The sequence below is a fragment of the Talaromyces rugulosus genome, chromosome V (genome assembly GCF_013368755.1).
Source record: "Talaromyces rugulosus chromosome V, complete sequence".
Taxonomy (NCBI): Eukaryota; Fungi; Ascomycota; class Eurotiomycetes; order Eurotiales; family Trichocomaceae; genus Talaromyces; species Talaromyces rugulosus.
In genome coordinates, this window is record NC_049565.1 from 4,543,919 (window position 1) to 4,560,485 (window position 16,567).

The 16,567-nt window shown below is 43.8% G+C and overlaps 3 protein-coding genes across 3 annotated transcripts; 1 reads left to right on the top strand and 2 right to left on the bottom strand.

Annotated features, from left to right (window-relative positions):
* Positions 1-138: 138 nt before the first annotated feature.
* TRUGW13939_10096 (uncharacterized protein) lies at positions 139-5,397 on the bottom strand (the record flags this gene model as incomplete). Its single annotated transcript, XM_035493209.1, has 11 exons — positions 139-437; positions 508-709; positions 790-1,174; positions 1,230-1,356; positions 1,438-1,551; positions 1,621-1,913; positions 3,815-4,409; positions 4,477-4,845; positions 4,915-5,184; positions 5,254-5,313; positions 5,373-5,397. 11 exons carry the CDS (start codon positions 5,395-5,397, stop codon positions 139-141), a joined length of 2,739 nt encoding a protein of 912 aa, XP_035349102.1.
* A 1,038-nt stretch (positions 5,398-6,435) lies between these two features.
* On the top strand, positions 6,436-7,549 carry TRUGW13939_10097 (uncharacterized protein; the record flags this gene model as incomplete). Its single annotated transcript, XM_035493210.1, has 3 exons — positions 6,436-7,037; positions 7,093-7,371; positions 7,438-7,549. The coding sequence occupies 3 exons, from the start codon at positions 6,436-6,438 to the stop codon at positions 7,547-7,549; spliced, it is 993 nt and encodes a 330-aa protein (XP_035349103.1).
* Positions 7,550-8,135: 586 nt separating this feature from the next.
* On the bottom strand, positions 8,136-14,451 carry TRUGW13939_10098 (uncharacterized protein; the record flags this gene model as incomplete). Its single annotated transcript, XM_035493211.1, has 3 exons — positions 8,136-8,606; positions 8,674-8,789; positions 8,847-14,451. The coding sequence occupies 3 exons, from the start codon at positions 14,449-14,451 to the stop codon at positions 8,136-8,138; spliced, it is 6,192 nt and encodes a 2,063-aa protein (XP_035349104.1).
* Positions 14,452-16,567: the final 2,116 nt, after the last annotated feature.

The following is a 16,567-nucleotide window of genomic DNA, read 5'->3' on the forward strand; positions in this document are numbered from 1 at the left end:
CAATATTTTCCTAATATAGATATAAGTAGACATGATCGTCTGTATAGTATTTTATATAGCCTATTGATATCACCCACTCTTCATGGGTAGTGTTGATCCACTAGGATACTAAATGTAGTGCAACATTCCTCATCCGCGTTATTCCGTCGCCGCTACTCCTGCTGGGATGCTGAATATCCATAAAAATGTGCCAACCATAGCGCAGATGCAGGCAGACGTGAAAAAGGGAAGTCCGACCCATGGCCCTCCTAGCTGCAATCCCCATGCAAATGTCTGCGAAAGGAATGGACCGGCAATTGCTTGACCAATTGCCATTATCATTGCTACCACACTATACATACTCCCGAGATTATTCATATCATTGGATTTCCAGAGAGAGGCGAGAAGACTCATCAAGGCAGCTTGAAACCCTGCGCCGCAGGTATACACGACTAGACCTATAATTTTACGTATTAGCACAGGGAAAACGGAAGTCGGGCTTGGAAGTGGATATGCCCACAGTCTTACCGATGATCGCTGGAGTTACCTGACTGGAAACCGCCAATGTTGCAAATCCTAGCACAATGAGAACACAGCTCATTCGGGCTACGAGAAGGTCTCGGCTCATAGTTGGCATCCCTGATTTGCTCAAGATAAGCATTAGGGCTGGCAGAATCGTCAAAAGTAGCAAAGCCTCGACAGTGGCTCGCAGCGAAAGTAGCATTGCAGCCTGTGTCACATATTTCAGTCAATAAACTAATTTTTGAGTGAAAGGCCAAGCCTGTAAGCTTTTGGTGAATGTGTTCCCACCTTGGCAATAGACCAGTCGTATCGTTTTGATACGTACTGCAATAGAAAGTCGATTGATTCATTTCCGATTGCCAGCACCGAAAGACTAACCACGAGGGATGTAATCTTCCGATTTCCGAATATTGATGTTAGATTATTTTTGAATTGTACAGCTATAGAAGGCTTATCCTTATGCATGCTTGATTCATTGCCTGCACCTCCGGTGGTCTGGGAAAGGCGTAAAGTTTCCGGAAGAATCATAGTGAGAAAAGTACCTGATAGTTGAATGAATAGTCCTAGGACGCAAGGGATCCAAACATTTTTGGTCATAAGAATTGAAGAGAGGGGAGGTGCTAGAATGTCGGAGCAAAGAATTGTTGCTTGCAGTATGAAGAATACTGTAGACCTTGGAATTCCTAGAGTCAAATATGCTTACGACGGGAATGGCTTGCCAGTCTCACCTTTGGTCATCTGAAACCACATCTGTAATGATCGTCTCCATCACTGCAGAACCCACGATTGCGCCACCACCAATAAGTTGAAATACTGAAGAAAACCAGGTCAACTCCAGAGGGAGGTTCGCCCAGCCTAAAAATTTAGTTATCGTGCGACTAGCTGGATGCAGTGAAAAACAAAGACATATAATAAACGTAAAGGTTAGATACTTACATACAAACAAGATCCACGTGGTTGACAACGTTAATCCTAGGAAGCAGCATACAACTACTGGTTTCCGGCCTTTGGAGTCTGAAAAAGCACCATACGGAATCGCCAATAGAATTGCTGTAAACCGAATCAGTAACAGATACGAAACATGGAGCAATTGCTAATTTATGAAATAGTAATACCAACCTGGAATGCCGTCAAAAAGTACTTGCCATCCAATTATATTTGCAAGAGCTGACTGAACAGGTTGTATCTTGCATTGATCTTCGGAGATGTCGCCATGCCCATACACAGTACCAGGGAGCATAGAGTTGTCGCGGTTACGATAATAAGCGTTGCAGATAATAGACTCGAACATGCGAACTTTTGGCGCATCAATCACAGTAACCCCAAAGTCAAGAATAAGAGTCGCAATGGCGCACAGCGTTACCACACTGATCCGCTGCCTCTGAGATAGCGGCAATGCAGGGTGAACAGTACTAGAACTCCCATTGGATAATAGCGAAAAATTCAATAGAGGAGAAGTTTCATCGTGAGCTCCTAAATGATTGTCTCTATTAGAGGCCGGGGTAGTGCCGTCAACAGTTTGATCCCCACAATGACCAGAGGAATTCGTGGAAGACGAGAAGCCCGACTGACTATTTGGGTAGAAAGTAGTCATCTGCGCTTCTAATCATGAGAAGGCTAAAATTTTCAACAAAATTTTTGAAGATATGATTAAAAAGTTGATTTTAGTTGCATTGAAAAAATGCCCGTTGGGCTGCAGAAATTCAACGCCGCCTTTTTTCACCAAGATAAAATGATGACATAATACATCTTACTCGTGCAGCACCAAAACATTTTCTTTTATTATAATAACAAGTAAAAAAGACGTAGAAATAAATCTAGTTTGTCATTGAAGAAAATGCACCCTGAATAAAAAAAATTTCAGCAACACAGGCAGCTTAGAAGTATTTTGAGAAACATAACAAGAATGATACTCTTGGTCCTGGGGTTTGAAGTCCGAAAGAATGATCTCTTGCTGCTGCAAGGGGTTTAAGTCCATGATCTAATTTTTGGATATTATTTGTGAATTGAGCATAAACGGATTAGCCCCCACTCTTGGAGTCGTTGGGCCTAGAATTTATTTAATAAATCACGGTTATTCATTTTGTGCTCCGTGCCAACACTGGTTAGAGCTGACATTGGAGACTGTCCAATTTTTAGTCTGTTGGTCACTAATATTCTGTTCTGCATGACTCACTTGTTGAATAATCTTTTCACGCTAAAGCCTGCAGATTGCTGTGTAAAGCGACCAACCCAAAAAAGCGATGCAGGCCAGGTTGTGACTGGCGAATTCGGATATGTAATATATTACAATACTGAGCGGATAAAATTCGGGGGTTGTATTTTAGTACTTATGTGGGTCTGTATTTTTGCCCAGCAGAACTTACCGGAACACTGAACCTTATTTGAATTTAGCCATGGAAACTTACACGTGTTTACGGGATTGGCAATGATCTGCCTAAGCTGGATCTACCTGAGCTAAAATAGACTCCTTCTAGGCGTATTTCATGCCTTTAGACGGACTGCCGAATCATCTTTTAGTCCTTGCTAACGATACTCTTCTAGGTTACTTGTACATATACGTAGATACACTACAATCTTGTAGCAAACAGTGGGCTTCAATGATGGGGTTAGACATGACTAAGGCGAATGAGTATTTAATAAGACTTTGTTAAGGAGTTAAAAATAGAAACAAGAGAAAAAGAAAGAAAGAGAAAAGTTCCGAGTATTGTACCACCTTCGTACAACTTAGACATCGTCGATTGTTCGTATGTTTCATGGTGTGTAATCAATGAATGCCTGGTGACTGGATAATGTGGCAAAATGGCGACATAACTCCTTTATTCTGCCAAAAAAACCCCCGGCAAGACTCGGTGACTTTAGACGGAGATTCCTCTGAGACGTCAGGAATATGTGTTAGCTGGATTACAGTCTACGAGATATGAAAAAATGAATCAAACTATTTTTATAGTGGCATAAGTGAACATGCTCTAAGGAGGAAGTCGTTTTATTGCTAGGCTTGGATGAGTTTATACACGTCAATAGTGATGGCACCGAGTAATTGACATCTCTATCTTCTATAATTAACGACGAGAAGGCTTTCACTGCTAAGGGCTATGGAAATTGACTTTAAAAACACATTCTCTCAATGTATTTAATGTTTTACAATTTTAACGTGCCCAAGTAAATAACAGCTGTGATTCTTACTTCCCGCATCACTTCTAGTAGTAGATAGCTTGATCGCTAAAGGTGGCTGAGATTGCTTCATTCCGGCTGAATATGACGTTTGAAGCGAACATATGGCCCATCCTTGGCACTAGTGACATGATCGTACATTTGAAATTCGTCAATTCGGTGTCTGCCATATTCGGATTTCGGATCCCCTCCACCGATACTCCCATGTTGCCCCTCCGTAATCTCAAAGTCAAAAGACCACAGAATATAGGCTAATGTGAGAGTAAGCTCGACATACGCTAGCCCTTTACCAATGCAACTGCGCGACCCGATAGAGAAGGGAGTAAATGCAGCGTGTGGGGATACAATCCCACGATAAGGTGTGGACGACGGATCATTTAGTAACCATCTCTCTGGGCGGAATGAAAAAGGCTCAGGGTAGCACTCAGAATTGTGATGAAGACTGTAGATGCAAGTGGCAACATCCATTCCCTTTGGAATGTATTCGTTGTCAACAACAATTCCATCATCCTCAGCCTCCCGCCAAAGGGCCCCAGGTGCAGACGGAGAAAGTCTCATAGCCTCATCTATACAAGCTCGGAGAAAGATACACTGGCTTAATTGAGAGCCTAGGTGGATTTCATCCAAAGTGCCAAATGCGGACCGCACCTCTTCTGCGACTCTTTTGTATGATTCTGGATAGTGACATAGATAGAAAAGACTAGCAGCCAAAGCAGTTGATGTAGTGTCGGTGCCTGGGTAGAGCTCCTAGTTAGTAATTGTTTTGTCATATCACAGCTCGGAATACGCAGTGAAACTGACCTGCGACCACAAGAGTAGCGCTCTCGCCCCCTAACTCCTTTATATTAAGAGGTTCACCGGTCTCGGGATCTTTTGCTGTAGTCAAAAGAGCAAAGGCCCCCTTTCCTGATTTGCTGGTCACCCGCATAGCTTCTCGCAAGATTTCGTTTACGAATTTGATGAATCCGTCTCTTGCTTGAATAGCTTGTTGGAAGAAGAGCTTGTCGATTATTTTCCAGCCTTTCATACCAGGAGACTCGATGAGAGTTCCTATTCGAACATTGGATTTTTCAATCGAGGCTGGAATAGATCGGTATTTACTATCTTTCAATGCAGACCAGTTGACTCCGAAAATAACATTAGTCATCACATCAAATGTGAAGTAATCACCTATCATGGGAGCCGATTTAGTCAATACTGGGATTAATAAATAACAGATTATTGCAGATATTTTCTTACACCAGCGAGACATGTTTTTAGCAGGCGCCCAAACACCGTCCGCAACGGGTTTCCCTTCCGCGCTGATCAGTTCGGAGCAAAGTTGCTTGACATGCGTCAGGACCACGCTCTCATAACTTTTAAGTGCGGAATCAGAGAAAGCTTGACTAATCAAACGCCGTTTCTTTCCATGTTTCTTTTTGTCGACTTCAGTTAGAGTATTCGTGGCACGATGTACCATTGCGCTGTACTTTGTCGACTTCTTGAATTTCTTTCCGTGCGAGTAGATATCTAATTTGGTAAATATTTAGTCTTTGTGAAATGCAAATATACTGTTAAAAAGAAAGGAGCGTGGAATACCTTTCAAACCTGACGCAGTGTTAACTATGAGCTCGTTGGGTCCGTAACGAACATAAGGGCCTATAGTAGATATCAGCAACCCTAGTCGATAGACAAAACTCGTAGCCCCCGGGTCTTACCAAATTTTTCGTGGCATCGCCACATATCCAAGTGAAGGTCCCCTTTCCAAGCATGATACGCGGCGTATAGGTTGGTTAACTTCGCGATGAAAGGGCCTGGATACTTGGAATATGGATGTAGTGTGATTCTATATACAAAAAGGCCAAAGATCTTTCAATCCGTTAGTCAAAAGAAACTCGCAAATTTATGACTAAAAAGTGATTGGTACATACGGAAAGGACTGCAAGGCCAATAATGACCAGAAGAAAGTGAGGCACGATAGATAATAGCATGATCACAGATTGAAGCTGCCAAATATTACTCAGTCACTACAGTTGGTAGTTCAAGGTTTGAGAGTAAAATTAATTATGTCTATTTTTTTATATCTTGGCAGATGTTATTCGATTTGACAAGTAAATATGCGAAAAACTTGTCAATAATCGTCCAAGATTTTTGATCTGTCATCCACTGACAGCGTTGGTCAAATTTAGCCCCATGCCGAGAGACTATTTACGCAACTATGAAACATGAACCAACGAAACTGCATGTAATCATATTTTACGGTAGATAAAGCTGGTGGGGGAGCTATATCTGTCGTAATAGTGTATATTACAAAGTATTTTACAAGAAATTCAAATATTACACTGTAATATACATGGTGATAATACTTGGTATTATACTCCGGATGGTCCCCAATTATACAGATTGTAACGGTGTATGTAACCCCGTATACCGCGCTGTGCTGTTCCCGATTTAGATCCATTACCCGCGGAGATAAAGCCACTAACGCAGTCACCATTTAGTATGCTGCCTTCTCTGACATTGGACAAATGCCTATTACCATAGCTCTCGCGAATCACGCCGTCGAATTAACCAATGTGCAGAACAAGTGGCAAAGAGCGTAAACGGCCCCAGTTTTCGCTCCCACCGTTTCCGATAGCCGATCCTTCTCGCTACGGATGATAACCCTACCGAAGTTAGCAATAGACTCAGTAATGTGAGTGAAAATGTGCATAGAGACAGAAGAAGAATCGGGATACAGTATATACTGACCGTTTTCAAGAGCATACAAGTGAGAAAAAAATGTCAAAAACCGAGCGGTCCTTGTTGTCACGATTTTTATCGTCTCAATTTAAGACGCTTCCATACCCGGTTCAAAGTTTTCGAGGCCTCGTGGTAATTGTCACTGGGGCAAACACGGGGCTGGGCCTGGAAGCTTCCCGTCATTTTGTACGATTAGGAGCGGCGAAAGTCATATTAGCCGTGCGTGATGTTGAGAAAGGGAAAGCAGCACAGGACTCGATTTCCTTATCAACTGAAACAAAAAATAGAACTGAAGTGTGGAGTCTCGACCTGGCAAGCTATGAGAGCGTTAAGGAGTTTGCGCAACGAGCTGCAGGGCTTGACAGGCTTGATGTTCTTGTGGCAAATGGTGGCCTCTGCACAGAAACCTTCGAGCTAGCTGAAGGCATGGAAAAGTCATTTCTAGTCAACGTCGTGTCAACCTTTCTGTTGGTATTTCTTTTACTACCCCAATTAAGAAAGACTGCCACCGAATTCCAGACAAGACCGCATGTTGTTATCGTATCGAGCGAGGGCCATGAGACTGCAACTTTTGACGAAGGAAAATCTGAATCAATATTGGCAGCGCTGAACGATCAGTCTACGTCTAATATGGGCGATAGGTGGATTTATTTTCTTCTGAATTTACATAGTTCCCCACTGACTAAGCTGTTGCAGATACGACACAACCAAACTACTGCAGCTTTATAGTATGCGAGCATTATCCGAGCGTCTTGACCAGTCCGGCAAACCTCCAGTGACTGTCAATGCCCTTACCCCAGGTTTGTGCCGCACCAGTTTGCTGAGAGAGTCTTCACCTATGGCTCAGATCATAGCCGGGGCTATAAAGTTCGTCGTTGCTCGAAGTGCAGAAATGGGGAGTCGGACACTCGTTCACGCCGCTGAAGCACCCAGCGACAGCCATGGGAAATATCTACGTGATTGTGAAATAACACCGTAAGTGATGAAGAAAAGATTATTTCCAAAATCTGAGCTGTTCCAATAAAGACTGACACCTTCTAGGCCCGCTATTTTCGTAGACAGTGCCGAGGGGAAAGAAACACAGGAAAGGTTTTTCGTAGAGCTTATTGGAAGACTTGAAAAGATTTCACCTGGACTAGCTGCAAATATTTGACCCAATAACTCGGAGAGAGGAGGGAACCTGTAAAGATTCAATGTTGGGTTTATCAAATAATATAAACGAACGTCTAATAAATATACATACTAGTTGTTACGTGCTAAGACATGCTAACGTAGAAAATCTCGAAGATAATACTAAGAGACCATCTGGAAGAATGCCAACTTGTTGTTCTAATGTAAAAGCCAACAGAGTTACATTGGTAGGATGCAGTATTTCTTCCCTAATTTCTCAGGTCATTGACTGAAAGCCTGAACCCCGGGGCGTTCAATATTTATCGTTCTCCTGCGGCATTGCTCCAGCGCCAAACGGTTGCATCTGCAACTGTTTCTTCAAAGACGCGATATAATTATATAACTATATACATTAATTTACATATATGTTTATACTAAGAATGTAATGTGAGGGAAAATTTTGAAATTTAATTTGAACGTATTGGTTAACGCCACGGATTCTATCACAACCCCATGCCAATGAACGCCTTTGAATTTCAGTACAACTAAAAACAAAGAAAAAGAAACGTTTAACGCAATGAATCCAGATAAATCATGCAAGAGCGACATGTGTTTCCCACTATTTAATTTCAAGTTAGCAATCTAGGCGTTGTGAACGATAGACTTGCAGGGACAAGGAAACGCACATTTTCTAGAATCTCATGCATCCGAGAGCTCTTTGTAAGAGCTAGGATATCTGAGCAGTATGCCTTGGACAGTTCAAAAGGCTTCGCTGTTAGATTCGGGATGTATTTCCCAATCAAAAGCTCAGGCTGTATCATATGATTAGGAATTGACCTCTCCAGAATTCGTCGAAAAGAGTCAACCCCGGGCCGCAGAAGACTGCTATGGAAGGGAACATTGACTTTCAGTGGGATCGTAGCTTTGCTACGCTTTAGGATCAGTGGCTGGGGCTTAGCTGTTGTATGTGCTAACGATGATTGAATGATTGTCTGCAGTTCAGAACGTGTTTCGCTGGATGTGAAGTCGTTGGCTTTAAATATGATCGGATGAGTAGCTAGCTGATCCAGAACACCAGCTAAGCAGTCTAGGCAGCGCAACTGTTTCGTAATATCAGCTTGTTCTTGAGATATAATCCAGCAAAAGTCCATGGGCGCTGCTACTAACCTCCCCTGCGCAGACATACTGCATATTTTCAACATTGTAATTTACGATCTCACAGAGACCACCTGTCTCTCTTGCAACTGCCTCAACTACAAGACGAAGATCGGCTTCTCGAAAATCTAGATGCGTTTTAGTAAGGGTACTTTGTGCGCTGCGAGGAGTGAAGAACCACCTACCTGTCGAAAGACGAGCTGGGTTGATTGCACACATAGAGTACTCAATGGCTGCCTGTCCATCTTGCCTGACAGCCTTTTGCATTGTGAGGCCACGGTAAAAGGTAAGTGCGGCTAGTCCATCTAGTGTGAACAATTCTCCGAGACCTCCCAGAGCGATGAATTCACCTAGCGAGTGTCCAGCGAAACAACTATTACGATCAATGACACCTCGCGCCCGCATTTCGTGAACCCGACTCAGTTCTGTAAATGCCATCGCAGGCTGGGTGAAGATAGTTTCATGAAGTAAACCACTCTCGGACTGGTACGTGTATGATCGAGTTGTATTAGTGATTTCGGGGAAGGCTTTAACCGTTGCGAGGTTGCCATGGCTATCCGCCACATCGAAGATCAACGACATGTAATTCTCACGTATCGCCTTCCCACGTTTTCCCCCAAAGAATATGGTAAGCTCTTTAGGGTTCCGACGAACAATATCAATGATCGAGAACCCATAGGTATCTTGGTAGTATTGATCTGCTGTGTCCCAGACATGTCTTGCTGCTTCGCTGTGCTCGTAGAGCTCCATCCCCATTCCGGCATCCTGACTGCCCTGGCCTGTGAATACATAAGCGGTTCTTTTCTGGAGAACATTTGCTGTAGCAGAAAGAACCTCGGCTCCTGTCTTGATGCTGCGAGCAGTCGCCGATATCATCATCCGGCCATCGTCCATTCCAACATGATTCACGCTAACCTGGATGTCATCCCCAGGGTTGACCTTCCCTTTGAAAGAGCAAGACCAAGACTGGACACGTTCAGGGTCATTTTCGGCAACGTATAGCTCCACAATCCCACGGATGAGACCACTGGTATACATTCCATGAATAACCGTGCCATCGTGGCCGGCATAACGGGCAAACGCTTCGGATAAGTGAATTGGGTTGAAGTCAGTTGAAGCACGAGCGTAGGGCTCGCTGAAAACTGGCGCTTTCACTTGAATATCTTCACACAGGGGCCTTGGAGTGTTGTAGCGATCCACTCTATCAAACGCAATACTATGACGCTCCAAAAAGTCGATCACTGGATTTCGACCATATTCTGTGCTCTTCAAATAGACAGACCCGATAACAATCCTGACGTTGTCTAATACTGCTGTTACTTCACCGGTCGTTTGGATACGATCGAAAAAAACAGAATCTTTGAATGTGTAACGGCTTCGTAGGCGAAAGACTAAGTTTCGACCTATAAATTTTTTGAGATCAATGCCAGGATTACATCTCATCCAAGTTCGTGACTGAAGCACAGCCACGTCCTTTGCAGATGTAAGGGGTATTTGCCACGGTTTCTCTTCTCTGACCTCAAATGTATTGGCGTAATCAGTATAAGAGCCTTGGATTATGAACTCGCTCTTAACGAGAACAATTGGCTTATGGTCGCGATGAATGGTGGCATGGACTTCAATGATTTTACCAGAATCCTTCCTGATTCTGATGGACTTTGTTTCTGCAGTTGTGTAGAGCACGTCTCCTTCACAAATGCAAGAAGCGTTATCGAGAACTTCAAAATGATTACCTAGATGCAGTAACTTCAATAAGTCCCCATCAATAGCATTTGAGAATAAGCACCCCATTAACGATTTCCAAGCGATGACAATGGCAAAGTCCAAAGGCGCATAGAGAGGCATCTCAGGGCGCCAGTGATATAAGGCGTTTTTATTTTCGATTGCCTTAGAAAAGTCAGAAATATCTTTTCTGGTGACAAGGAATTTATCGCCTTGCGTATCGGCTTTGCTGCGTTCACTTTGAGAATCTGGGTTTATCCAAATACGGCGATAGAACTCTGTTATCCGTGAATTTCGCGCGTCCATAATTTCCTGTATCGGGTTCATTCCAGATTCAACTTTGTAAGCGAAACAGAATGTCAAACTTTCTGGTTCTCGTTCCGCTATAGGTGGCTCTCGCAGAGTCACTTGAATCTCTGTGGTAGACAAAGCTCTCATTTCTACACTAGCTGCATCCCAGCTACCTTTTCGGGGAATCTGTTTCAAGGTGATGACAGTTTCCTTGGGGTCATCAGGATGAATGATTTGAACAGTAAGACCGGGACGGGGGGCAAGCATTTGTTTCACAGGATTTGGAACTTGCATTTGGCCCTGGACAATGTTGTCGAGGGTTAGCAATGCTTGCCGCCATGATGGTGTTTGACCTCCTAGTAGACGGGCCCACTCTTGTACTTGTGGGAGAGGAGAACCCGAGTCCTCCAGTCGGAAAATAAGCATGGAAGGCTCATTGAAACGCTGCATAACCAATCCAGGTATTTCGAACCTCTCTTTGACGGGTTTGAAGTCACTATAAAGATGGGAAATACTGGGAATCTTAGAGTTATCTCCTGCGTAGCGCTCCTTTAAAATACCATCTATATGAGAATCATGAATCCCTCCAAGGATGTGGCGTACAGGCTCATCAACCACCTTGGTGAATTGGGCAGCAACAGGGCCATGTAAGATGCATACACGGCCAACGTCCTGGTCAATAACTGATTCTATTGATTCTGACTGCCACAAAGAGTCTTTCTTGAACCAATACTCAAATGTTTCGTCGAGTGCGAGAATAAAGGGTAGGGGTTTCTGACCCGGCCGGCGGTAAAGGCGTAGGAGGGAATTTGCGTCATGTGCAGTAATAATAGTATTTATAGTGTCGGGGTATGCTCTGAAAATGTGGTCTAGAAGCTGGTATGGCTTTTCCAACTGACTAATATGTTGGAGTACTGCGTTTCTCCGCGTTCGTGACCCAAAGTTGTCTTCGACAACTCTAATGAAATCCATCGTAAACGTTTTATAAGACGGATCAACCCAGGACTCGATGTTCTTTGGATAAAGAAGACCGATAAGTCTTTTCAGAACCTCAGTATATGTCATTTGCTGCATATCCACGGGCTTTCCAGCCGATGTCTGACCGAACCAGACTTTCTGGAAATCCATATTTAGCCTCGAAATGATGTAGTCTTTCTGCTTTCCTAGCTCAACCAATTTTTTTGCTGAAGGAAGCGAGAAGATCTTTTTATCGAGCTCAGCCCAGAGGAGTACACCTCGCGTTGCTAGTTTGTGGATAGGCTCTCCCATTTCTGATTTCACACTGATGACACCTCCAGTGGAACGCTGATATGTACCTTCCCACATGTTGTCATGGATGCCTGAAGCATTGGCGATGGCTTGTTTAGCTGCAAGACTGGTGGGAGCCTCTTTTGCAGCCATTACCCGGCTTCCTAGAAGGATTCCATCGAATGGCATCGGAGGGTGTCCGAACTGTTGAGACCATGTCCCGGTCAAATATGGATACGTATCATCAGACCCTCCGAACCCGCTCCCAGCCATGAGAATAATATTTGAGTGTGATCGAATCTGCCCATATTTCTCTAATATGGGGTTATGGAAGTCTTCAAAAGAGTGATGACCTCCTGCTCGCCCTCCTGTCCACTGTAGGACGATGGGGAATGTAGAATTAGCCTCGGCAATTCTCATGACTGCGTCAATTGCATCTTTAGAACCTGGCTTGAAAGAAATATATCTAAGACCAAGATCCTTGATGTAACCATTTGCGATGTCAACTGAGGGAACACCAGCTCCAATGGTTAGGCTTTCGATTGGAAAGCCAGATTGCCGTAGGTCAACCAAGAGCGGGATTTGCCAACCCAAGGCACGAGGATCTGCATATATAACGTTGCAGGTGACTCCACGGCCAGATGGAATAGCAGTCACAAGGTTGGAAAGGGCTGCTTTCATACTCTCCGCATTATGGTATCTACCAGTTGCGAATTCAACGTGAAATCCGGCCTTCATAACTTCAGCTACGAATTCCCATGAACACGTAGTCGGCGTCATTCCAGCTACCATTACCGGTGGAAGACCTGTCAGTCGACTGAATCTCGTATCGACGGTAATCCTGCGGTCCGCTGTCCGAATAAGACGAGGTGCGAATTTTTCTTCCCATGTATTCGGGTATACAACTTCTTCCTTGCTGGAATACAATTCAGAAGTGTAACCCAGAGTCTTGCTGGGTCCCTGGAGAATATTTGCCAAGATAGTCCGGACACCAGTACCAGCTTTTAGTGTGTTGACAAGTGACCCCATTCCATGCTCCTTTCCTGGACCAAAGTCCATAACATGGGTTATTTTTGGGAATTTGAGCGCCCCCTCCCAATTGACTGTTCCAACCGTGACCATACGGACGAGAGCATTTATTATGTTATCGTGTTCTCTGAGATCGACGTTGGTATCGGTGCTGAAAATTGGAAATGGAATGTCATGGCCCCTGACAATCAACTGTCCAAGATCTTCCTGGATTTGCTTTGAAGCACTTTCTAGAAGAGGCGTGTGAAAAGGAACAGTTGAGGATAAAAAACGCGTATGTACCACAGGTTTCCTGTGACTGTAGGGTACTCGTGGCGTCTCTTGTGCCGACGAAACATCGTCGCTGGATAAATCTGTTTTGAGAGCATACAGAGAGGGAGGCCATCCAGCAACAACAAACTGGCGCGGACTGTTAACTAATGCGAGGTGGATCTTTTTGGATGACGGTAGATGGTTGTTGAGTGCAAATATATGGTTCTCTAGTGTCTTCAATGACAAACCCTTGACGCTTAACATGGGAGTAAGCTTCTCTGAATCACTTCTGGAGATCGGCGGTATTGAGCTCTCAGGAAAGTGTTGTTGTGATCGGCAGCCAATCCAAAACAGCACTGTCAATGCAGTCCGGGTAGCTTTGTCAAATGAGCCCCAGGACGATGCTGTGCCTAGAAGAGCAGCTACAACGATACCTTGGGAGTGACCAGCTGCTCCGGCTAGATGATTCCGGAAATCTCCCGGAGACACATCAAGCACCTTACAAACAATAAAGTAGTTGACTATCTGTGCCAGCCCAATCAAGGGCATACTGACGGGAGCGGACAAGAGGTAATCCGAGTCTGGTGTCAACTCAGGGCATTCTAGCCAACCCCTGATGTCAAGTCCATGAGGATACATATGTTTTATACGTATGTCGGAAGCCAGCATCTGAAGATGATCTGAAAGGGTGATGATAAATGACTGGAGGAGAGACTGATATGTATTGTATCTTTCTCGAAGCTCATTTAGGTAGGTCTCAACTCCTTGGCCTCCAAAGACACAAATAATCTTAGCCTTGTGGCTAGACGCATCGGACAGAAGAGAGCTGCCCACAGACTTTGTATGCGAGTCAACCAGCGAACTTACTGCGTAGTAAGTATGGATAACATCAAGTTTCTTCTGCAGATCAAGGTCGAGAGAGGACACCACGGTATGAATGTTTTCTTGGCAAAGCAATGATCGATTGTAGTACTCGAGACATTTTTGAAGTATTCCCCAGTTATCGTCCATGCGTGAAGGCCGGGCTTGCTGTAGTATTTCTTGTATGTAAGATGATAGACGCTCGACCTTTGTTGTAGTAGACGGCTCAGACTCCAAAAAGGCTAGTAGATCGACGTCAATTTTTGAACTTTCCGAGCTGGGGCTGCGGCGAATCCCAAAGTAACGGTCATCATAGTCGGTCAATGGACTGTCCAACGAGAAGATTGTCTCGTTGGTTGTCGGGGTCCAGACGTAGTCGAAAGCCATCGTTGATGTCTTATGCTTCGGGCAATATGTCTATTGCATGCTCAAGTTCCAATTCGTAGAAGTTTATGTTTGCGGAAATGAAATATAGTAAGGCAACGAATACAAAATCTTTTGCTTCACTGAAGCTTTGTTACAAGGCTTGTGCTTCACCGTTTGGGAAGGATGAAAGAAGATGCGGCCTCAATGTTTCAATAATGCTTTGGCCTGCAGTGGCACTTGAAATAGAAAGATCACCAGTTGACAACAATTCCGAGAGAAAAAAAATTGCGAAGAACTGGTTGCATATCACTTCTCAGGGAGACAAGACTCTGTATATCTGTACCCACTAAAACGAGAGTGCTGTGACCAACAATAAAACAGTTCAGTCTCAACATCTGATCACATCATATCCTTTCCATTTTCTCGGATATATGACCAAAACAAGAATATTCCATTGAGTCATATCTGTTTCAGAAGTATATTTTTGGATAAGAGGACCTTGTCAATAGTAAGTTTTCAATACAGGCGTGGTGGTGGCTTGAGACGAAGATATAATACAGGTCCAAAATACAGAGAATTTAACGGTAATGAGTAGATTCTTTACGAATACGTGGATACCAAACTTACACTTCGTTTGACAATACGCGCGACACAAAACATGTAACAATACCCCGAGTAAGCTTAGAAATGCCTTTACTTATTTAGGTCATTGTAGGGCTTAGGTGGGGTAGGGGCGCCAAACATATTATTCTTTGCTTCTAATAATTCCTGATTCATTTGAAATATTATGTCATGGTATGTAATTGGACTTTGTAATACTTTTGGTTTAGCGCTTACGTGATAGAAAACAGGGACGTATTATTTCGTACCTCGTCTACTGGTATGGAGATGCTGAATAGTTAGCAATAAAATGAGCGATACAAGCGTGTCAAGGAGATCGGCCTTTGTCGATCACAGCCTGGAGATGCATAGTCCCCGGTCAATCCCAGACCGATTCTAGAACACTATTTATCACTCGGTCTAACGTTGGTTGGTGGAACAGGACGAATCACGGGAGGAGCCGGTGCACCCGGCTTCACCTGTTCCAACCAACATGATTAATTCTGGGGATATAGTCATGGTTGCTGTGCATAAGCCCCATTTTCTGGACTCGTATACCGACCACCGTATCCGACAAAAACATTTGCAGTGTGCAGTGTTAAGCTGCGGCTCTTCGTATATTTCACTTTATGCACATGTTGGGCTGGTGGTGGCGAATGCTCAGACATCCTGGTATTGTTTTCCACATATAGTACGCAGCACGCATACCATTACTATTATTACAAAATAGACGGTTGCACAGTTTAATTAAACCCGATTTACGTGATTTCAAATGGACGGATCCAGTCTTCCGGGCTGCGCAACAAATTGACAAGGATTGAAAACCTCTCTTAATAATAGTGTAACATAGAAAAATTACGTACATGTAAATTATTTGATACCAATGTATCCGTATAGATACATATGGGACATACTTTCGTACGAGAAAATAGAATAAAACTGCAAAAAACGGGCACATGGCGCTATCTTGATATACGGTACTGAGTAGTGTCAGGTCAGCTCACCGGAGAATGACAAAGCAACTGCTGACAATCAAAATATTAACCAATATGATCACTCGTTCGACAAAGGGACTACGAATTGCGTATTTTCCTTGGTGATCACCATGGACACGTGGGAAGTCTACCCACATGGGCAACGTATGTTGGTTTCTAGTCCACCCAAAATGGAAAGAATTGTCGCCCTTGGCAAGATCGGTTTACGCAACATCAAGCACCGAGAAAACGGATCCGTCAGCAAGAATCAGCAACCAAACTAGACGCAGGTCCAACAGGGTAGAAATTCTCCCTAAAGCTCCCCATTGGCGAGCTGCTCCAACACAGGATCTAGACTTGACGTCAACTGATACCGTAGATCGCGTCATAAAAATTATAGATTAATGCTTGGACTGAATTACCAATTGACTCGTTTAGATCAATTGATTCTGCTGGCTACCTGCGACCAACACTACATATGTACGCGTGATATATCATTTTGAACTGACGTCAACGATGCTTTACGTAAAGTTTGCGTTAGGTGAGAAGTACCGATTCCTGGT